General features: G+C 45.7%; 1 gene segment (V, D, J or C); it reads right to left on the bottom strand.

Moving 5' to 3' along the window:
• Positions 1-6,391: 6,391 nt before the first annotated feature.
• On the bottom strand, positions 6,392-22,851 carry LOC136301917 (M1-specific T cell receptor alpha chain-like). The segment is given in 5 exon segments: positions 6,392-7,343; positions 7,807-7,916; positions 8,968-9,015; positions 10,091-10,354; positions 22,767-22,851. Coding segments are annotated over 5 exon segments (498 nt in total).
• Between the last annotated feature and the right edge of the window lie 233 nt (positions 22,852-23,084).

Here is a 23,084-nt window from a genome sequence, read left to right as displayed (position 1 = left end):
TTCCTGCCTTTTGATCTTCCAGAGTCTGTTGCCAATTTGCCCCCGGGCTTCAAAGCTGTGGAAAATTCAGATGAGGCTGTGGTTGGTGGTCACAAAGGGAAGGAAGTGTCCTCCGGCATATCCCCAGCTGCACCCAGTTCCCACATCCCTCAGAGACCTGTGGGCCACATCTGGATGTCCCAGCTGGACTTAGAGGTTCCCTAAGGGCTGTGGGTGATGGTGTCAGTGTGCCTGCACTCTGCTGTGCTGATAAACACGGGGATGGTGGCAAGGACTGCCCAGCTGTCAGGGCCTCAGAGTGGCACTGGAGCTGCCCTGGGGCCAGGGAGGAGCTCCCCCCTCAGAATCACAGGATCAGTCCTGCTCTGAGCCTGTTCCCCTCAGGAATCGAGGATCCCCACAGGATCAAGGTTGGCAGACATCTTCAAGATCATCCAGTCCAGCCATCCACCCTGCACTGCCACTGTAATTAAACCTCTTCACCCAGTCCCAGATCCTGACACCTCCTCAACACCCCAGGATTGTTGGCTCCACCACCTCCCTGGGCAGCCCCTTCCAAGGCCCTGATCCCCTCTGAGTCTCCCCTGTCTGAGCTCAGGGCCATTCCCCTGGTCTGCTCACTGCAGTCGCAGCACAAGGGACTGACCCCACCTCACTACAGCCTTGCAGAGCTGTGCTGTGACCCCCCTGAGCCAGCTTCACACTGAACAACCCCAGCTCCCTCAGCCGTTCCTCACAAGAGAAGTGTTTTCTAGTCCTTTTTTGAGCCTCGTTGCTCTTCACTGGACACACTCCAGCCCCTCAAAGTCCTTTTTGAAGTGAGGGGTCCAGAACTGAAGGCAGCACTCGAGCTGCAGCGTCCCCAGCGCCGGGTGCAGGGGTGATCCCTTGTGGCTGCGCTGTTGATGCGAGGCAGGTTGCTGTTGGCCTTCTTGGCCACTTGGGCACACTGTTGGCTCACACTGAGCCGGCTGGTAACCAGCCCTGAGAAATCCCTTCTGCTGAACAGCTCCTGAGCTGCTCCTCCCCCAGCCTGGAGCTGCGGGGGGTTGCTGTGACCCCAGTGCAGGAACTTGGCCTTGAACCTCATCTTACTGTGCTTTGTCCACTGATGGAGTTTGTTCAGATCTCACTAGAACCTTCATCTATGAGGTTCTGTCCTCAAAATGATCTTGCTTTGTGCTTGTTTGGTTTTCTCTGCAGCTGAAATGAGGGGGATGTAAAACCTTGAGAGCCTTGAGACTCTGTGGCATGGAAATGTTTGTGTGCTGCATTGAGGAGAGGGAACTTTGGTTCTCTGATGGCTTCAGAACCTCTCAGAATTATATTCTGGCTCCCGTTTGCCACCCGTGGGAAATGGATTTGTAGAGAATTCTCAAAGCCTGACAGAAGGCTCACATAGCATGCATCTGTATGCAAACCTTGAGATTAAAAAATGCTGACTTAGAAAGGCCATGGGATAGGACAGACATTGTTGAGAGAGAAATTGAACTAGAAATAAGTTTCAAATGATGGCCTTGCAAATAAGCCTAAATAATTTGGAGAAATAAAACTATGAAAGATGCATTGTAATAGAACCCACGAGGGGTATTTTTAGATGATTAGGTTAAAAGCATTAGCAGCACTGTGTGGCAAAGGCTGATAGGCTTAAAACTGTTTATAATGTATTGTAATTAGGAAATAGTTTGGCTTCTGATTGTGATTGGAGTGAACTGTAACATCTGTATTGTCTCACCCTTCACGTGAAATTGAAATGGAATAAGAGGTTTTAAAACACCTCTCAGGAGCCCCATCTCTGGGTCAGAAAAAGGCTTAAACACAAACACTTTCTTAAAATAGTGTTGGGCCTATCCTAAGCTAAAATGGATGTACGTTAATATTCGTTAATTCTTACACGAATTCTATGCATATAGCTCTATCTGTTCTATCTAGGAATGTTTTAGCAAAGCTACATTATTTTTGTTACGACTAGAATTTAACTGACTTTGCAAAAGGCAGTGTTTCTGAACTTTAAACTAGGTATTAGGTCTTTTTCTTACTTGGTGACACAGGCTCTTATTTGTTTAAGGCCCTTAAAAATCCTCTATTTATTTAAAACTAAACTGGCATTTTTACCTCATGTCTGTGTGGATTTATGTATCTTAGTTTCTCTGAAGGTTCTAATTCAATCCTCACATTTCTGGGCATTCCTGGGCCTGTGTGGATTTGGCCCAGGGGGATTCATACTCCAACAACTGGGAGGGACAGATTTTTTCCCATCAATTTTTTTCCACCAATAATTTGGTATGATTATTCCTGGCAATTTGGCCACCACACTGCAAGAGTCTTTCCAAAAGGAGAAAAATACTAATTGTGTTTTTTTTGATCGCAAGTCTAATTGAGCGGAAAACAAATCTGTTAAAAGGAGAGAAATAAAGAAAAGGGGGAAGAAAAAAAAGGTAAGAATAATGAAAGATTGTGGAAAGACAAGCTAATCTTGCACTTGGTTAAAAAAATATGAGCAAAAAACCAAGGAAACACGCAACCAACCACTGCTGGAAATCTGAATAGATTCTCTTCCCCTGAATTCCAGGGGAAGTCTCTGCAGCAGATGCTGTTTTAATATACCTGATGATGACACTCAGGTCCATCCTCCCCTGGCTGCTGTTCAGAACTGCACGGGCTATTAGAGATGTGAGGCTTTGCTGTGGAGTTTTCCTTTTTTTTGTCCATGTTCCAGCTTCTTACCTGCTTACAATCCCTCCAGACACCATTAGCTCCACAGTAGAATTCTTGAGGGAAAGTAGAATTACAGAGAGACTTTTCACAAAGTAGTGACAGGGCAAGGTGGAATGGTTTCAAAGTGCCAGAGGGCAGGGATAGATGGGATATTGGAAAGGAATTCCTCCCTGTGAGGGTGGGGAGGCCCTGGCACAGGTGCCCAGAGCAGCTGTGGCTGCCCCTGGATCCCTGGAAGTGTCCAAAGCCAGGTTGGACAGAGCTTGGAGCAGCCTGGGATAGTGGAAGGTGTCCCTGCCCACGGCAGGGAGTGGGAATGGGTGTTCTTTAAAGTTCCTTCCAAGTCCTATCACAGCTCCTTCTGCACTGGAATAGACTTCAACAGATCCACTGACACCTTCAAGTTCTGGTCCTTGTAAAGTCCACACTCAGATCCCTGCTCACACAAGGAGGAGTGAGAAAATGAGAGAGGATGGTTTGTGCACAGGGCCATGTTTGATGAGAGGTGACAAATATTGGGCAGGATATTTTCTCCAACAAAACCTGGAAAAAACACACAAATTCATCTTCTGCCCACAGGAGGTGACAGGGGAGAGGATGCTAAAGGTGGACCATGAAAACCTCCTTCCCTGACACTGTGAGAGGATTCTGACCTGCTCTTTCATCCTTCCTTCTCATCTGGGTCAGGAGAAGTGGAAGGATTTTCCTGCACAAGATTCTATCTGTAAAAAGGGTGCAGAGACCTATCAGCAAATTCAGAAATCTGACACAATTCTAAGGGCTCTCCCCACCAGGCTTTATAATGCATTTCTCCCCTCCTTTCCCTGCCCACTCTATACATAGCTCAATCCTTCCTGCTGTGCCCAAAACAACTCCCCAAGTGCCGGCTGTGGTGAGGGGTGGGAGGGGAGGACGACTTAACCTCATTCCACTTTGGCTTGTGGTCTAACGTCTGCTGTTCTTTTCCACAGCTTCTCCTCGTCCCTGCCACGTGCCACCTCCACCCCCTCGGTGCTGCACTTTCCAGAGGAAGTGGTTTTTGTGGTTGGGTGTAGACGAGCATCAGTGGTGACCCAGATCTCGGCTGTGGCGTCATGGAACTTGTGCTGTGGCCTCTTCCTGCCCCACCTGGGCCACCAGTCCCTTTCCACCTCCTGTCCTGCTGTTATTTCCTGGCTTTGTTTTGCTCTGTGGTTTTTTGTATCTCGAAATAAACAAGAAAATACAAGGGGGGGGGGGGGGTGTCACATGGTGGTGGTGGGAGATTGGCAGCCTGATATCTGAAAATGTCTTCGAAGTAGACCTTGCAAATTCAGTGCTTTGCAGGTCACATGCCAAGAACGATTTTAGTCAAAATACTTAACTCATGTCCTACTCGGCAAATCCTGTCACTGGGGTTGGTTTAACCAGGAAGAGGAAAGACTCAAATGTGGAAACAAGGGCAGCACAGTCCTTAACTCTTGCCCTTTCATCTAGGAGTGAGTTTGAAGTGCAACATAAAAAAAATTACAATAGTTATTAATTTTAACAAGTGATGCTAAAGTTAAATGAGTATGGAAAATTTTCTTCCACATCCCTGAAAGTTTCTAGGATGAGGTTAATTGGTTGGAAATCTGTGAAATGCAATGACTTATGACTTGCTTTATAGTTCATATATAGTTTAGGCAGCTTCTTCAGGCTGTTTCCTGGTGACATGGCAGATTCCATCATGAGTGGAATGCAGGCTCCAAGAGCTGCCTGGAATCCAGCACTTAAGGAGCCACAGGCTTCCTACAGCTGGAGAGACAGGAGAATGATGGTTGTGTCAAGGGAGAGATGAGAACAAGTCCCTGAACAGCGGTACTGTAAAATAATCAGGTCAATAGGGAAAGTTTAAGTTGTTCTTTGTCAGGAGGGGTCAGTAACTCTGTCACCTGTGACAGGTCACCTGCTCAGGTGCAGGACCAAGGCAGGACACCAGGGAGGCTTTGTCGTGTTGCTGCTCAGCAGGGTGGGGGTCAGATCCTGGCATGGTTCTCCCACAGGAAGCACCAGGGCTTTTGGCTAAAAGTGTTTGGATTGTGACCCTTTCCAAAACCAGCTCTTTGTGAAGACTGTGAACCCAGCTGGGTGAGGGACAACTCTCACTGCTGCTGAGAGGCTTTTCTTGCCCCTTTGGGAAGGGGTGAGAGGCCCAGGCAACGCTCAAGCTTTGCAGGGAGAGTGTCTTTCTGTCAGAGCATTCTCATTTCTCCCCCACAGAGGAACCTCTGGTGATGCCTTAGGATTTGAGCTTTTATATTTTTCATGTATTTGTAATCCAGCAATTGTTTAGTGTATAACTCTAAACTCCATACACAGTGTGAGCTGCTGCTTTCCCATTCTGGTCAGATACAACAATTCCTCTCCAGGCCTGGCAATCAAGGACACCTCACTGCCTCAGGCCCTGAGAAATGGAAACAAAAGTGAGTTGGAGGGAGCAAACTGGGGGTAAATGACTTCATTACCTGAAGCTGTAATTGGAAGATTAACCCCCAATGTGCAAATGGCCCAAACTGATAAAAGTGTGAAAATCCATGACCCGAGGTCCATTTTTGGGTGTAGCCCCTAAGCCCCCAAAGCCCTGGGGGACTTCTTCTGCCCAAAATGTACCTGAAGGCTTTTCAATAAATAGAAGAGCTTTATATTCCCTTAATTTTGTCAGGCCTCTGTTTTTAGGTAGTCCCAGAAAGGCATCACTGTGGCATCAGATGTTGGAGAAACTGATGTCATGAAAGGAGAGCATTTCCCTTTCCAGGCTTGCCAAGGCCAGACAGAACCCGGAGGCAAAGGGGCTCCATTGGTGTCATCACTGCAAAGCAGGTGCCCTGTGCTGCTGTGACACTCAGGAGTTGAGGACTTGAGGACAGGACACCTCAGGGTCTTGTGTCCACAGCAGCAGCAATCTGCCTGCAGGACCCTGAAGCTGTGAGCAGTCCCCTCTCTGTGGCCAAGCCGTGTTTTTGTTGTCTCCACCCAGCACAGAGTCTCCCCTTGGGCCAGAGGGGCTTCCCCCTTGTCCCTCTCCCCACTGGCATCACAGGGACACAGCACAGATGTCCTGCAGAAGGACTTTGTTCTGAGAGGGATGATACACTTGTCTTTACAAACAAGCAGTGGGGCTGCTGGTGGATAAAACCAGCACTGAGATATAAAAGAAACAATGGGAAGGATTCCACTGATTGGTGAATGGAAAAGAAGATATTTGCCTTTACAAACAAACTGTAGGTTTGCTGATAAATTAAATTAGATGTTGAAAGATGAAAGAAACAATGGGAAAACCCATAAATTCCTTAAGAACTAAAAATTAAAAGAGGGGGTTATACATTAAAGGGGAATTTTAGGTGTTAGGCACTCCGGGAAGTCTGTAACTCTCAAGTACCTCAGCCAGTGGGGAAAGAGGGAGGGAAATGTGCCCGGGAAACTGGGATAAACAGGAGCTTGTGTCCTCCAAAATTCGAGAGACCCCAGGGGAAACGCCCCGTGGCCTCTCCCTTTATTCGAATAAAGTCAAAGGACTCCTCTGTCTCCTTTTAGAATATAAACCTCTGGGCTTTGTGGATTATTTTCCCTAACAGTTCTCTCCCTCCATGGTGGATCCAACCCCTTCCCTCCTTCCCCCCAAATGCCTCAAACAACAAATACAAGAGACAAATTTCTAATTTTTTGTAAGATTTTTTTGATAACAGCCTGAAGAAATGCCAAAGACATCTTGTGGGTGCCAGTACAGTTCATGAATTAGCAGCATGCAGATAACACAGGCAAGCACTGTTCCGAGGTGGGCACACATGGACAGGTAAAGAATTCAGTATATTTTTATGCAATTGTTACAAAAAGAACGTGGGAGATCTCAGGTTGTTAGAAGTAAACAAGAAGAACAAAAATAGTTTGTATTTTTACTAAACAGAAAGCCAAATCTTAAACTGGTTTAAATTAACATGCTATGGTCAGCTAGGCTTTAAAAAAATAATAAAAAAATTCTTTTTTTTTCCTCTGTGATATTGAAGTGACAATTTCGCTGAATTTGGGACTTCTGGGAGACCTGCAGCTCATCCTCTAGGGAAAAAAAAAAGGGATATCTAGCTCTGGTCTAGCAAAGGGTGGCAGGACAGTGCATCCTGAGTCAGTCGCCCTTTGCTTTTCAAAGTATTTCATTTGCACCTGAAAAGGTCTCTGGGGGTGCACCCTAAGAGACATGAATACTCCTAAAGCTACCAAAATAGGAAAAAATCCCATTCAGGTGATATTTAGCTTGCAGTTTTTAACAAATAACATTGCTCCAGGCAGAAGTCGTGGTTTTAATGCAAGTAACAGCTAGATGCTTGGCAATGTATAATGACAGCAAATTCTGTTTCATGCTAAAGAGGCACTGTATGGTGAATGACCCAGGCACCTGGAGGGCAGAATCCTGGAAAAGTTTCCTTTTGAGTAGTTTTAAAGCAATGCAAATAAAGCAATTTAGAATATAATGGCTGGTGTGATGTATAAGAACAGCAAGTGATGTCCCTTGTACGAGGAATATCCCTGTGCTCCCTCCTGCTCACGGTGCTCTTTCAAAGCTGATGGTTTTGGTAATTCAGGACTGCACCAGCTGGTTGCTCTCAGTCCTGTAACAAAAACAAGTATGTTAAATCATTATTTGGGTTGCAGTGGCAGCTGCACAACTGTAGAGCTGAAGTGTCCAGGCAAGAGAAAGAGAAGAAACAGACACCGGGAAAGAACTAATATATTAGGGTTTATATTAAAGTCAATAACCATCAAACTTTCCCAGCTGGAGGCAGGTGAGGGGAGAAATCTGATGGATGAGTGCAGGCAAGGCAAGGGATGGATGTAGAAATAGAAGGGAGAAATATCTTGAAAGGGAAAAAAAAATTCTTACGGACAAGGAAAGGGCACTTGAGTGGTGGGTGAAAGTTGTATGGCCAAAGGAATGGAGGGATTTTACTGCTGGAAGAAAAGTCTGGATAGACTTCATGAACAGCTGCTCCAGAGAGAAGGAGCATTCATAGCTGAAGAACCAATACAGATGTTTTCTGACAGATGATTTCAGACCCCCCCAACCATATTCACCTTTTTTTTCTTCCACATAAGCATCGTCATCAGAACATTAAAAATGATTCCTTTCAATAAGACTATTTTGAGGCCCAGCTGTGATAAAGACAGTGTGTTCAAGTGTTCATCTGGAAAAAAACAGAAAATGAGAGTCACAAGAGCACTGAGACATCCTCGTGTTCCAGACAGACTGAAAAGCCCTTTTTAAGGGAGCTGCTCTGTGTGTGATGGAGTCAGCTGGTAGGACAGGAAACGAGACAGCGAGTAGGACTCGGAGACTTTAATTTCTTCCATCCAATCACCACTTAATTATCCAATATGCCAGTCTGCCAGCCACCTAGCTGGATTTAAATAATGTGCTTTGTGAACCCAGGATGCTGGAGGCAGCCCTCCTTCCTCTCTCCAATTTTTTTTTTAAATGGGCAAGGGGAACACAATTTTCATTTTAATCATAGAACACGATTGTATTTGAATTTTATATTGATCTGAAGTCACAAAGCCATTTCCATTTGAAAATACATTGATCTATGCTGGAGGAGGGAGCTGTCAGCAAAGTCTCACTGTAAGTTTATCACTGAGAACCTTTCAGAGAGCTGAAGGGCTGATGGAATCAGCCCTGTTTACTGACGGGTATTTTCCCGAAACGGTGTTTTGGAAAGATTTGCAAGAGCAGAGCTGCTCTGAGAGCAGGGCAGGCACAGGCTCTGCTCTTTGAAGTGGCACAGCAGCAGCTCCTTGGAGTGCAGCACTGCCCTGAGCCCTCCCCAGTGAGCTGAGGCAGAGCTGGTGTGGGTGCACCCCAGCTTTAGTGAACCCTGAGCACAGAAACCACCAGCCCAGCGATTGTTTCTTTGGGTGTTTGTGCACCCAAAATAACTCCCCCAAAGGCTGAAATGAGGCAGTGCTGACTCATAGCAGTACCTGGAGCCACTCTGGGGTGAGTCAGGGCAAGAGCTTATGGGCTCTGGCTGCACTGAATGAAATTATCAGCTTGGGTCAGGAAAGCTGCATTAACACCACGACTTTCAGCTTTGATGCTTAAAGCCTGTGGGGGCCCTTTTGGAAGTTTTCTGTCTGACTTTTTTGCTGTTTCAAAAAGAATTCTTCCCCAGCAAAAACTTGGGAAGACATTTACTTTAGTCAGGCCAAACTTTTCTCCTCAGATGCCATGTTACATACCTGTCTTGAAGTGCAAGGCCATCCCTGTGACACAGATAGCACTGGCACCTGCAGAGAGTAACAATAAATTTGATTAATAACAAAAATGCACTTCTTCAGAGGTCTATAAAGATATCTTTGCTTAGAAGGACTATTTAGAGTTTCTGGCCAACAAACTCTCCCATAAAAACTCTTTTCTCCTTTTTTCAGGGCAAGCATAAAATATGATCTAATTAAAGTTCAGTGTCCCATTCGACAAAGAAATTTCAAACTTGTTGTCTCTTCACAGTGTGTTTTTAAGATCTCTCTGCTATGACTGTGAAGGTTGTGAGTTTGTTCCTTACATGGGACACCATTAAATGTTGTTTGTATTTTTTTTTCTGTTAGAGTTGGGATTAAATGCTTGAGAGATGGTATTTCGTGTTTGGACTTAGATGTTTATTAATTTTTATTTATATTACAGTTCCACAAGCTGTGAGTTCTACAGCACTTCTAGCTAACAAAGTAAAAAGATGGCTCTGTCTGTTTCTCTACAAGGCCTTTCAAGGATAAACTGTCTAATTAAGAAATGACACCTAAATTGTTTTTACTTTTAACTTAATAACTAATCACCCCTGACCTGCAATGTGGACTTAACTATCTAATTATAAAATACTACCTAGACCCATGAAGAAGAAGGTGAAAAAGAAGAACTAGCCTACACTCTAAAACTTCCATCTTGCTTTATATATATTACTATATTCTAAAACCTTAAACTCTAACTTTTCCACCCTGTGATATCACACACTTCTATCCAAACTACACACCCATAATCTCAGTGTTATCACTCAATTTTGGAAGTTTTCTCCAAGGTCTCAGGTCAATTGCAGTGTTTTCTTGAGGGTCAGTGCCTGTCAGCACAGGAAGTCTAAAATTTTCTGTCCCCAGGGCTCCAACATGACTGTACCAGCCTACTGACCCTTAATGTTGTTTCCACCAAGGAAGAAGAAAAGAGAACACAGAGGCAACGAGGCAACATTCCTCTGTCTTGTGGGACCATGGTGGGGCACAGCCTGCAGGGCTGGGAGCTGCAGCCCAGCCCTGCTCACACCCAGAGCACCCAGAGCACCTCCAACCCTGCCCACAGCCCCAAAAATGCCATTACCACTCTCAGGGTCCTCTCCCTCCAGCTCTCCAAAGCCCTCGTGACTGGCAGCACACTGCAGTTGATCTCTCCTGGCCCAGTATGTGGACAGGTAGCTGGATTCCTCTTTTCTCTCCTCTGTTGCCACCCCCACGACAGCAGATGTGTGCTGCTCAGCTGAGTTAACAGTGAGCTTTTCAGGGGAGTAATCGGTGATAAGGCACATTTCCAGATCCTGGTCATCTTTAGAGGTCAGCCTGTAGACTGAGGGAGATGGAGTAATGTCTGCAAGCGGAGAAAAGAAGAATCATTAGGTCAGATTGCACATTCATAGTTCCTTCAGTCTTAACAGTCAGCCACTTGGAAATGGTTTGAAATGCTTGAAAAACAGCAGGTTTCTCCATTATTCCAGAGGGAAGTTGCCTGATCATTGGGATCTTGTACCAGGACACTTTTAGAGAGCCAAAGCACCTCCAGCAGATGATGCAGAAGCTACTTCTGTTGACTTATGTTGTGTGGGAGACACAGAGTGGCCAGGCAGAATTCCTGGAGCATCTGAAAAGGCTGGTGGACATCCACAGCCTGGATGTCCCTACCTAACCCAGCCATTCCCCTCAGTGACAGCTCACTGGACTCTGGCACCTTGGCCTGGGTGCAGACAGGGATGTGTGTGACAGCTGGACAGAGCACCTGAGCACCCTGGCCCAGCACAAACTGTCCCTGCCCATGGCTGGTCCCTGCCAACCCAAACCATTCTGTGATTTTGTGATGATTGAGACAGCCCAGGCCCATTCTGCTTTTTCTGCAAGTGTTTGGTCAAATCCACCAAATGCAAAAATCCCACTTCTTCCCTCTATCCTGAGGGGCAGTGGATAAACCACTAAACCTTGAGGGTGTCCACATTTACCAGCAGCCTACAAATGGTGCTCCTACAGCAGAGAGCTCAAGAGCCACTGCAAAGTTGGAACAAGGGGCTGCATTCACGGACAGAAGGGGGAAGCAAACAAATGTTTCCTCATGTTCCACCTCTTGTACCAATTTTGTTTACAAAGGTTTGCCCTGCAGAGAAGGGTTTGAGGCACGAAAGGCTGCAGATAGAAGGCACCTATTTTAAGATCTCTCTGCTATGACTGTACCAACCTAATGACCCTTAAACCCATTTCTACCAAGGAGGAAGGAGGGAGAAAACAGAGGCAAAGAGGCAACATTCCCGTGTCTTGTGGGACCATGGTGGGGCACAGCCTGCAGGGTTGGGAGCTGCAGCCCAGCCCTGCTCACAGCTCATCACTCCTTCCTTGCTTCAAACTCTGCCAGTGAGCCAGTCAGGCTGGGATTTTCCACACGCATGAAAAGACAACCTGTGGTTAAAACCCTTTTTTGCATATTTAGCTTTATAAACTTGTACTCTGAGCATACTTTTCATCTGATTCTGTGAAAAGGTGCTTTCCTAAATCCTTGCTAAGGGCTAACAGTAAAATGTTCCAGGCACTGCAGTGCTCTCATGATGACTAGATGAAATATTACAGACATGCTGTAGTCGCTTTGACCTTCACAGATTTCAATGAGAGCTTCAGTTCACATTTATAAACAGATAAAGTGTTACTGTGTAGGACTGAGAGTTGAGATTAATCTTTGCTTTCTCCCTCTTCACACCCATCACTGATAAATGTTGTAGAAATACTGATGACATCTTAGCTCCCAGATGAAGAAGTTTTCGATTCTTCCCATGGGAAAAGTCTAGAAAGTTTCTCAAAATCTTCTTTATCACTGACATAAATGTTCTTCATCTGTTTTGCTCCCAGCTCTTCCTACCTCAGAGAAAGAGCCATACTGCTCCATTAGTATCATCTCTAAAAAAAAAAAAATCCTCAAAGCCCAAGGGTTCATTCTCCGGCCCATTTCCTGAATTGGAATTCATCTGTTCTAGTTTTGCCCTGGCTTTGAAGACCCTGATGAGACTCTAAGCAGAAATACAGCCTCATGTGTGTTGGGACTCCCTTACCTCCCACACTCCCAGGGTTTTGGAAATAGTGAATGTTTGTTAGGGAGAGGAAGGCAGGAGATGGTAAAAAGCTTGATGATAGATCCCTGTATAAAATACAGATGAGCCAGGGTAGATCACTGCCATGGGGGTGCATGGAAATGAATGAGAAGAGGAGGAATTTGTTAAGCTGTTCTCCTTATCTCTCATCACTGTATGGTTCTTTCTGAAGAGATAAATATCTACCTCTCTCCAAATTAGAGTGGTTTTCTCCCTCTCAATCTGTGCAATGCTTTGATCTTGATCACAGGAAATAATAAAGTCTGTTTTTCACAGGAAGCTTCAGCAGTTTTACAAAATATTAGTTTCCTGTTCTCACTCAGAGTGGAGGCTGCCTCTGTTCTGGTGCTGCAGTTATTTCCTGTAAGTTCCTTGGTGTTTTTGCCCACTGCTATGAAGGTTTGAGATGGTTTTGGTGAATAACATCTACCCTAACCACACCCCTGTGACCTGTTATTCTGTCTTTATGAGCTGGTGCCTGTGCTGGAGATGCTGTATATTTATGACCTCTATTTACAGAAAAGAGTGACAAGTAAACAATGCTGCTCTGAGCTTTCCATGCTGCCTAATTTTATCTTTACTGAAGGATCTCTTCCAGGTGGAAGAGCAGGAGCTGTTGGAATGCTGCTCCTGCCCAGTCTACAGAGACAGCCAACCAGAGGCTGATTTCAGGGGTGTTGAACCCTGTTCCCACATCAGACTGAGACCTGTACCCTTTCTTTTCCCCCTCCAAACAAACTGCAGTAGAAATCCTGAACTGGTTTAATTCCCAGCTGGCATCATGCAGAAAATGATCACAATCTCCATTCCTTCCAAAGCAAACTCTCTGCATCAGACTGGAACTGCTGTGACAGAATTTTTGGTGCTCTCACCACTCCTCAGCCTGAGACGTGATATTCCACCACAGCTCCCCACTCCAGAACACCTGTACCCCCTGCCCACTCACACAGGCCAATCTTGCCCCCAGAGGAGCAACTCCAGTGAATCAACAAGAACTTCAGTGATGTTTCCTGTCTGTCCTCCAATGCATGTTCCAAAAGCTCTGCCAGGGCTCCTCTGTGTAATCTGTCTTATTGTAGAAATACTGAAGACAGCTTAGCTCCCAGATGAAGAAATTTTAATTTCTTTCCATGGGGAAAGCCTAGAAATGGCCTAAAAAATCTTCCTTATCACTGAAATAAATGTTATTTATCTGTTCTGTACCCAGCTGGATGCTGGGGTGGCTACAGCAAGACCAGATTAACACATTTAGGACAGAAACTCTTCCTAGACTTTCTAGACTCTGTCTGGAGACACTCAGGTAGCAGAAGCAGGCCCTAGTCCAGCATTAGCCCACATCATCCAAAGCACATATCATCAACTCTGAGGAGAGATTCAGAGTTTGCAAATATGAATATGCTGCTTTACTGACAGACTTCAGGCCTAATTCTGGTCTCCTCCCAAAGAAAGTGTTTGTTATTGCCTCTGTAATTAGAGTTGATGAAGCCAAACTACCAAAACTATCCAAAGTCTTTCTCACAAACCTTTCAAGGGAAAGATTTCCCACTGAACCAAAAGTAACAGTGAATTACTAGAGGAAGACACCCAGTATGTGAGGAGAAATCAAGTGCTCGATGGAACAAACAGTTCTCTAGTACCAAGCCAGGACAAATCCTGGGCTTTTAGCCTGTGTTTACGTTCAGAAAAAATGGAGATGATTTTTTCCTGATGTTTTTCTTATTGGAAAGAAATGCCCTGTTTGTGTTCATGTATGGATCTACTCAGGAACCATCTAACCCAAAGGAGAGAATTGCTATGATCTCCTCTGCTGCTCCTTTCAACAATGATTTGTTGAATCATTGAAAAGATTTTGGGGGGTCAGAAGGACCAGTTCTGCTTATCTAATCCTCTCTCTCACAGGTGACTGAGATGGATTGACCGGCTGTGTGACAATTACCTTGAAACAAAAAGACTTGAAGTGGCTGCTCATGAACCTTCTGAGTACCTCTGTCATTTTCACAAAATGCTTTTCCATGTTTTTTCTTCCAAAATCAGACTGGTTTTCAACTGCCTGATCAAGTTTTCAATTATATATAGCAGACATTTTGTCTCCAGAAAAAAAAAATCTTAGAATCATACAGTGGTTATGGATTTACAAAAGAAAGATCATGACAGATTCTCTTAGGCTAAGACTTAAAAAATCCAGTCTCTGAGCCCTTAGTCAGAAGAACCTCCAGTCACCATGGCTTGGCTATTAAACCTGGGTGGACATCACCAGCTTCTTCCCCTGTTCTGTCCTGCAGTGGGTCACTGCCACACCACAGCCAAACCCTCCTGGCATTCCAAGACAGCCTCTCTATTTCAGCTGGCTTTTGCCAAGGGAAGCTGAAAATCTAATCTTCTTCCATGAACTCTAATCTAAAATCTAGTATTCTTCCATTAAATCCCTGGTCCATCTGATGCCATGGTGATTTTTTTTGCCTTCTCTTTTTATACACTTTTTATGTATTCTCAGTACTCTTAGCACACACACTTGTAATTCTCTAAGCCTGATATCTCAGCATAGTCCTGGTATTCTGTCAGGCCAGAAGACCAAACATCCTAAAGGCCTCATAGCTGGAGGCTGGAAAACCCTTCACTGTCTCAGGAAGCCAAGGTTCTCTCCAGAATACATTCTGAAAACCAAGATAAGCCCATCTGGGGGGAATACATTAGGATAGGGAAATGTCACAGCATTCCTTTCAGCTTCTCATTAGGGAATCTTGGTCAGATATGCTAATTTACAAGGTCTATGAAAGTGTATACGCAATCTACCATGTGTGTGCATTTCAGTGGCTTCCACCCTGATGAATTGTTGCACCTGAGGATCCTTATTAAACACTGAGATAAAAACTCTTTTATCCCTTAACCGTGTCTGGCTCTTAATTCTAGGACCAGAGAACAGGCATCACATCTACCCAACACACAAATGATGTACCAACCCTGATGTTAATGTGGAACAGAAAACTCAGGCTTACTTGGGATAACAACAAGCTGGGTCCCAGTTCCAAAGGTGGGTTTGTTGTATCCCTGGTTGGCACACTGGTGCCAGCCTCTACAAAAATGTGGGCAGGGTTTTGCAATGCATGCTGGCAGCCAGGTCAGCAGACAGCCCAGAGCAGGGGGTAACTTCGGGGTGCAATGATGGAACATATTGACTTAGGACACTATCAAAGTACCAAATAAATCTACCAGAAAATTATCAGGATAATTTTATATCAGAATAATTTAATATATATCAGGATAATTTATATATATTATATAATCCTGATAGATAGCTAGATATAAATCCTGATACATATAATATAATATAATCCTGATAATATATATCAGGATAATTTAATATCAGAAACACAGAGATCAAATTTTAAAAAATGTTCATTCATTCACTGGTTACACTTGTGTGGTGTTATCTATTTTGGGGCAATACAAGTAACGATCTGCTCTTCCCCGTGTAATATCGCATAAAATTTCAGTTCACTGAGCCATGCAGTTGTGGTTACAGCCTTTCAGTCCAGCTCTTTTCCTATTTACTCCCCACATGCCTTGATCACCAACAAGGTTCTTTTCTTTTTTTCCTTATGTCAGTTTAATACCTCTATACCCTGAGAACTCACACGACCCAGGAAACCTCTGTGAGGACCCTGTTGGCCTTGGGTACAGTTGTGTCCTCACAGGTTTCAGTGCACTGTGCCCCGTCTAGGTCTCGGAGCCTCACAGGCAGTCTGATAAAATTCCATTTCTTGGGAATTCACACTCTGTCTTGTTGGAGCCCTGGGCAGTGAGAATTTCAAACTTTCTGTGCTGACAGGCACTAACCCTCAAGAAAACACTGCATTTGAACTGAGGCCTTGAGAAAGGTTTCCAAAATTGAGTGATAGTACTGGGATTATGGGGGTGGATTTTGAATAGAAGTGTGTGATATCACAGGGTGGAAAAGTTAGAGTTTAAGGTTTTAGAATATAGAAATATATACAAAGCAAGATGGAGGATTTAGGACGTAGGCCAGTCCTTCCTCTTCACCTTCCTCTCCATGGGTCAGGGGGTCTTTTGTGATTGGATAGAAAAATCCACATTGCGGGCCACGGGTGGTTCGTTATTGGGTTAAAAGTAAAAATAATTTAGGTGTCATTTCTTAATTAGACAGTTTATCCTTAAAAGGCCTTGTAGAGGAAGAGATAGGGGCCATTTTGTACTTGGTTAGCCAGAAGTGCTGTAAAACTCATAGCTTGTTAGACTGTACTATAGATAAGAATTAATAAACATCTGAGTCCCAAGAAGAAATACGGTCTGGTGCATTTAATCCTGACTCTAACAGAAAAAGAAGAGAAAAAGCTACAGTCTTTCAGCTGCACAGTGCCTGGAGTGTTACAAATGCTACTGGAGCTGTGGCAGCTCAGCAAAGCTGCGAGTCCCAGTCACAAACACGATCCTGCTGCAATATTTGTGGGTAACACAGTGTCCACACATCAGATAACCCAGCTGAAAGCAGTCAATCCCCATCCCAACACTGATACTAAAAATGCTGTAGTGCAATGCTCCTTGGTGGTGTTCTGATAAAGACCAGCTAAAATGGTGATAATCACCCCAAGTGGAAATTTTCTAAGTCACAGAACCACAGAATGGTTTGGAGAGAACTTTAAAGGTCGTCTAAGTCAACTTTTCTGCAATGTCCAGGGACAACTTCAACTAAGTAAGATTGCTCAGAGCCCTACCCAACTTGACCTTGAATGTTTCCAGGAATGGGGCAAGTACCACCTCTCTGGGCAACCTGTTCTAGTGTTTCACCACTCTCACAGTTAAAAAATTTCTTTTTTTAACTCCAGTTTGAATCTACCCTCTTTTAGTTTAGAACCATTACTTTCTGTTCTGTCACTACAGGTTGTTTTTTAAACTAATTCTCCATCTTTCTTGTAAGTGTGTAAGCACTTGGAAGTACTGAAAGGCTGAAATAAGGTCTCTCTGGAGCCTTGTCCAGGATAAACCACTCCATCCCTCTCAGCCTGACCCCATAGGAGAGCTGCCCCATCCCTCTGAGCATTTTTGTGGCACTCCTGTGAATCCACTCCAAAGTCTTTGTCTTTCCTGGGGCCCCACAGGTGGGCACAGCTCTGCAGGTGGGGTCTCACCCAGGCAGAGTGGAGCAGAGCAGAGGAGGAGAATCAATCCCCCAGGGTCCTGGGCAATGCTGCTGGGGATGCAGCCCAGGATGGAGTTGGTTTTTTGGGCTGTGGGTGCACATCCCTGGCTCTTGGCCAGCAATGTAATTGATTGTTGGGTGAGAACCATGTGTAAATAATTCTAGTGGGCACTCAACCCACCACATTATTATAAACATCCTTGCTTTTCAATGCATTTTCATCTGACTTATATAATCCATGGCTTCTCTTGAGGCCAATAGAAGTGGCATGGATAGATCCTTTAGGAGAGAACAAATCCACATGACTGATTTTGCAGAAGAGCAGAACCAGGCTGTATCTTAGCTGATCCCAGGAGTGCAATCAGAGGAGGAGCTCTGGAAGCCTGAGTCTACCAGCTTGGACAGCTGCCCTGAGCTAAATGCCATTGCCTGAGGTCGGCAACAATGCCTTTGACAGCTGCCACTCCCCAGATCCTGGTGTGTATTAACAAACCTGCAAATTAGTTAAAAAATCAGGGTAAATGTACCTGACAAAACCAGAAGTCTCGTCCCAGATCCAAATGTGAATTTGTAATTTCCAGAGCTACACAATAGCACAGGCCTCTACAATATCCAGAGCAGCATCAAATGGAACCTTCAGCAGTTAAATACTCCACCAAAAGAAATCCTCTTTATCCCTATGAACAGAGAGATCCATTTGCCTAGGACTTTATATTGCTTCTCAAGAGTAAACTCACTTAATTTAGATATTAAACAATCCTAAATATATCTGCACAATTTTAAAGATATTTGGAAAACCAGATGCATTTATAACAAATACTGATATCTTGTCGAGTGTTATTTTCCCTTTTACAAAGGGTTTCAAACAAGAGAAGAGGTGTAGGGATTTGCGGGGAGTTTTTTTCATACATTTGAAGCAGCAACAGTCAAAGCACACTCTTCTATCCAGCCTTTTTTCTCCAGAAAACATATTTTGTGGTAAGGGTCACCTTTCCACCCATTCACCAAGTCATTCAGTGATTAATTTGCTTCTTGCCCTATATCCCTCTATCCAAATATTTATCCCACCCTCAGTTTTAAGGCTGGACACGCAGTTCTCCACCAGGTCCAGATCCTCACTCCTAATGTACTCCAAGCTTCACCTGGAAGAATCATTGAAGAGATTCTTACTGTTCTGGATGTGGCAGGACAAAGTAAATCCCCAGGACTCAACACAAGCTGGCTCTGACATGAACTTGGTGCCATTCTCATGGTCAAGCTTCCTGAGTTTCCTGACTGTCCTGTGTTTGTATAACAAACATTTCTGTTTAAAGAATAACAGAAACCCACCCCCTACAGTTACAGCTCAATGATCTCCAAAGCACAGACCCAAAATGTGCATTTTTTGTGTTCACATACAATTATGAGTCTGGTTATCTCCAACTATTTCTCTCCACATACAAGAAAAGTCCTTTTTACTATTGCAGCTTCATGAAACCAGTTTCACCCCTCTGCATTTTGCTGGTCTCTGCTGGCTTTCACCATTTCACTTTGCTTTTCCTCTGCTTGAGGAGCTTGATGTAGGAGCCCCATGTCCTGTTGACTTTCCAAGACAAATCCTCCTGCACATGGAATACCCCTGCTATGTTCATTCTCAGGAGTGGGGAGGGGAGAATATACCTGCAGCCATGGAAACCACTTGCTCTTAATACCAATTGAAAATTCATAGTCCTGTTGCTAAAATATTGTGGGGTGTCAAAATAAGCAAAATAACTAGTGAGCTGAGAGAAGTATTTCCACCTGGGAATTCAGACATACCTGGAGAAACCATGAGTTTGGTTCCAGCTCCAAATGTAAGCTTGTCATAACTCCCAGAATTACACTGTGACACAATGCTTTGCAAAATGGTGCCCTGGGTGGTGTTTTGGCTGGGCGAGGGCTGGAGAACATGGCAGTGCAAGGTTCTATTGGAAGCAACTCACAGAATCACTGAAACATCCACAGCTCGTGTCATTCCCATTTCTGCTCTGTGGTCGTAGCTCCAGTTCTACAGTTCCCAGCAATAACACAGGGATCACTGCTATTCCTTGTTGCCAACAGTTTGAACTGCATTTTGCTCCTCCATTGCAAAAATTAAGCCTGTATTTGAGTGGACTGAAGCTTTCCACTGGATCTAGTCTCCCAAATCACAGACATCTTTTTTGGTCTTACACGGCCCTGCCCTTGCATTTCACTCACTTGTTGACACTTTTCCAACACTGCTTCTCCCCACCATGGACACATTCCCAGAACACACCGGTGAAGCACAAAGTCTCCCATCTCTTTCCTCAGAATACTAAAACCAGGCCAAATTTCTCCACCAAGCCCCTCCATTGCTCTGGGTGCAGCTGGAGCTCAACATTGTCTGTGTTGAGCCCACCTTGGCTCACAGGGGACACAACTCACCTGGGGCAATGACAAGTCTGGTTCCACTCCCCCAGGTCACTTTTCCCCACTCTGCAGAGCTCACACAGTGTGAGAGCTCCTTACAAAATGGGCCTCTCCATCCTGCCCCCTCAGGGGCTGCTGCAGGGCTGGGATCCATCCATGCCTGGAGCTGCCCCTGCCACAGGCTCTGAACACCCACACACATCCCCAGAGATCTCCTCTGGCCTCTCTCTGCCCAAAGCCCATTTCCCTGCTCAAATCCCTGTGGAAAACTGCCCTGCATTGTGGGCACTGAACATGGCAGAGATGGGAAGAAGCTCTCCTTCAGCTCTCAGGGAACACTTGAGGATCCCTGCCCCAAGGCTGCTTGCACTGCAATGGCCAAAGGGAAGGGAAGGAGCCCCTGGAGCCAGCCTGGAGCAGGGTCCCTGGCACAGGGCACCTTCCTTCACCTGAATCTTGTTGAGTGTCACTTTCCCTTTTACAAAGGGTTTCAAACAAGAGAAGAGGTGTAGGGATTTGCGGGGAGCTTTTTTCATTCATTTAAAGCAGCAACAGGCAAAGCACATTTTTCTATCCAGCCTTTTTTCTTCAGAAAATGTATTTTGTGGTAAGGGTCACCTTTCCATCCTTCCAAAAAGTCATTCAGTGATTACCTTTGCCTCTTGCCCTATATCCCTCTATCCAAATATTTATCCCACCCTCAGTTTTAAGGCTGGTCACCAGGTCCAGATCCTCACTCCTAATGTGCTCCAAGCTTCACCTGGAAGAATCATTGAAAAGATTCTTACTGTTCTGGATGTGGCAGGACAAAGTAAATCCCCAGGACTCAACACAAGCTGGCTCTGACATGAACTTGGTGCCATTCTCATGGTCAAGCTTCCTGAGTTTCCTGACTGTCCTGTGTTTGTATAACAAACATTTCTGTTTAAATAATAACAGAAACCCACCCCCTACAGTTACAGCTCAATGATCTCCAAAGCACACACCCAAAATGTGCGTTTTTTTTGTTCACATACAATTTTGAGTCTGGTTATCTCCAACTATTTCTCTCCACATACAAGAAAAGTCCTTTTTACTACTGCAGCTTCATGAAACCAGTTTCACCCCTCTGCATTTTGCTGGTCTCTGCTGGCTTTCACCATTTCACTTTGCTTCTCCTCTGCTTGAGGAGCTTGATGTAGGAGCCCCATGTCCTGTTGACTTTCCAAGACAAATCCTCCTGCACATGGAATACCCCTGCTATGTTCATTCTCAGGAGTGGGGAGGGGAGAATATACCTGCAGCCATGGAAACCACTTGCTCTTAATACCAATTGAAAATTCATAGTCCTGTTGCTAAAATATTGTGGGGTGTCAAAATAGGCAAAATAACTAGTGAGCTGAGAGAAGTATTTCCACCTGGGAATTCAGACATACCTCGAGAAACCATGAGTTTGGTTCCAGCTCCAAATGTAAGCTTGCCATAACTCCCAGAATTACACTGTGACACAATGCTTTGCAAAATGGTGCCCTGGGTGGTGTTTTGGCTGGGCGAGGGCTGGAGAACATGGCAGTGCAAGGTTCTATTGGAAGCAACTCACAGAATCACTGAAACATCCACAGCTCGTGTCATTCCCATTTCTGCTCTGTGGTCGTAGCTCCAGTTCTACAGTTCCCAGCAATAACACAGAGATCACTGCTATTCCTTGTTGCCAACAGTTTGAACTGCATTTTGCTCCTTCTTTGCAAAAATTAAGCCTGTATTTGAGTGGACTGAAGCTTTCCACTGGGTCCAGTCTCCCAAATCACAGAAATCTTATTTGGTCTTACACAGCCCTGCCCTTGCATTTCACTCACTTGTTGACACTTTTCCAACACTGCTTCTCCACACCATGGACACATTCCCAGAACACACTGGTGAAGCACAAAGTCTCCCACCTCTTTCCTCAGAGTACTAAAACCAGCCCAAATTTCTCCACCAAGCCCCTGCACTGCTCTGGGTGCAGCTGGAGCTCAACATTGTCTGTGTTGAGCCCACCTTGGCTCACAAGGGACACAACTCACCTGGGGCAATGACAAGTCTCGTTCCACTCCCCCAGGTCACTTTTCCCCAGTTTCCAAAGCTCACACAGTGTGAGAGCTCCTTACAAAATGGGCCTCTCCATCCTGCCCCCTCAGGGGCTGCTGCAGGGCTGGGATCCATCCATGCCTGGAGCTGCCCCTGCCACAGGCTCTGAACACCCACACACATCCCCAGAGATCTCCTCTGGCCTCTCTCTGCCCAAAGCCCATTTCCCTGCTCAAATCCCTGCGGAAAACTGCCCTGCATTGTGGGCACTGAACATGGCAGAGATGGGAAGAAGCTCTCCTTCAGCTCTCAGGGAACACTTGAGGATCCCTGCCCCAAGGCTGCTTGCAGTGCAATGGCCAAAGGGAAGGGAAGAAGCCCCTGGAGCCAGCCTGGAGCAGGGTCCCTGGCACAGGGCACCTTCCCAGCAGCCGAGATTTGCAGCCCAGGAGGCATGTGTGCAGTGCCAGAGGTGTTCCAGCACTGAAAGCCTTGCTCTCCATCCCAGCTGGGCCATTCCTTTCAGTGCCCAGCCCCAGCAAGGAATTGCTGGCAGAGAGATTGCAACCCTCAGGCCCTGAGCCCCTGCCTTGGCCAGGTGGGCACTGCAGCCCCTGAGGCCAAGGGCAGCTGGAGCTGTTGGTAAAGAGCAGAGCAATGGACACAAGCCCAGAGCTGCCCCTTCCCCAGGCACACACCAGCCCTGAGCACAAGTTTATCAATCTGTCTCTCTCTCCTGAACCTCCCCTCTGCTCCTCTGCACTGATGCACCATCAGCAGGTCATTACCGTGCCCCCAGCACATTCTCTAAAGAGCAAATCCTGCTCCGGGAAATGCTCCCAGGCACCAGAGGCTCTGGAAAAGAGGATCTGGGTGCTGGAGCAGAGCAGAGGGCAGGGGCCCTGGGGAAACCCAAATCCAAGGCACACCTGGGCAATGGCAGGGGTGCAAACACTGTGCTTCCCAAGACAGTGCCCCTCCAAACAACCCAGAGCAAGAGAGAAATGCAGCAATTCCACTTTCCAGGACAAGGCCGAGCTCACCTGGCAGGACTGAGAGCACCGTCCCCTTGCCAAAAACGATTCTGGCTGCCACATTTACACCCTGACACATTTCATTACAAAAACGCCTCTGGCAGCCCTGCCCTTGATCTCCGGCTCAAAGCACCTGCAAATCCAGGCCCCAGCAAAGCTTCCTGACACCACAGGCTCCACTCTGCTGCCATTCCCTGCAGCAAGGCAACCTCTATTCCCCAGCCTCTGCCTGAGAAGCAGCGATATTTCCCTTTGCCAAGTATCAGCAGCCATCAGAGTCAAGTAATCTCTGGCTCCCTGGGCTGGGCATTTCCTGCAGCTTCACTC

This window comes from Chamaea fasciata, unplaced genomic scaffold (assembly GCF_029207755.1).
Source record: "Chamaea fasciata isolate MVZ Bird 193981 ecotype frontalis unplaced genomic scaffold, bChaFas1.0.hap1 SCAF_27, whole genome shotgun sequence".
NCBI classification, from domain to species: domain Eukaryota; kingdom Metazoa; phylum Chordata; class Aves; order Passeriformes; family Sylviidae; genus Chamaea; species Chamaea fasciata.
Note: the sequence above shows the minus strand (reverse complement) of the source record. Positions and strands in the feature narration are given on the sequence as shown.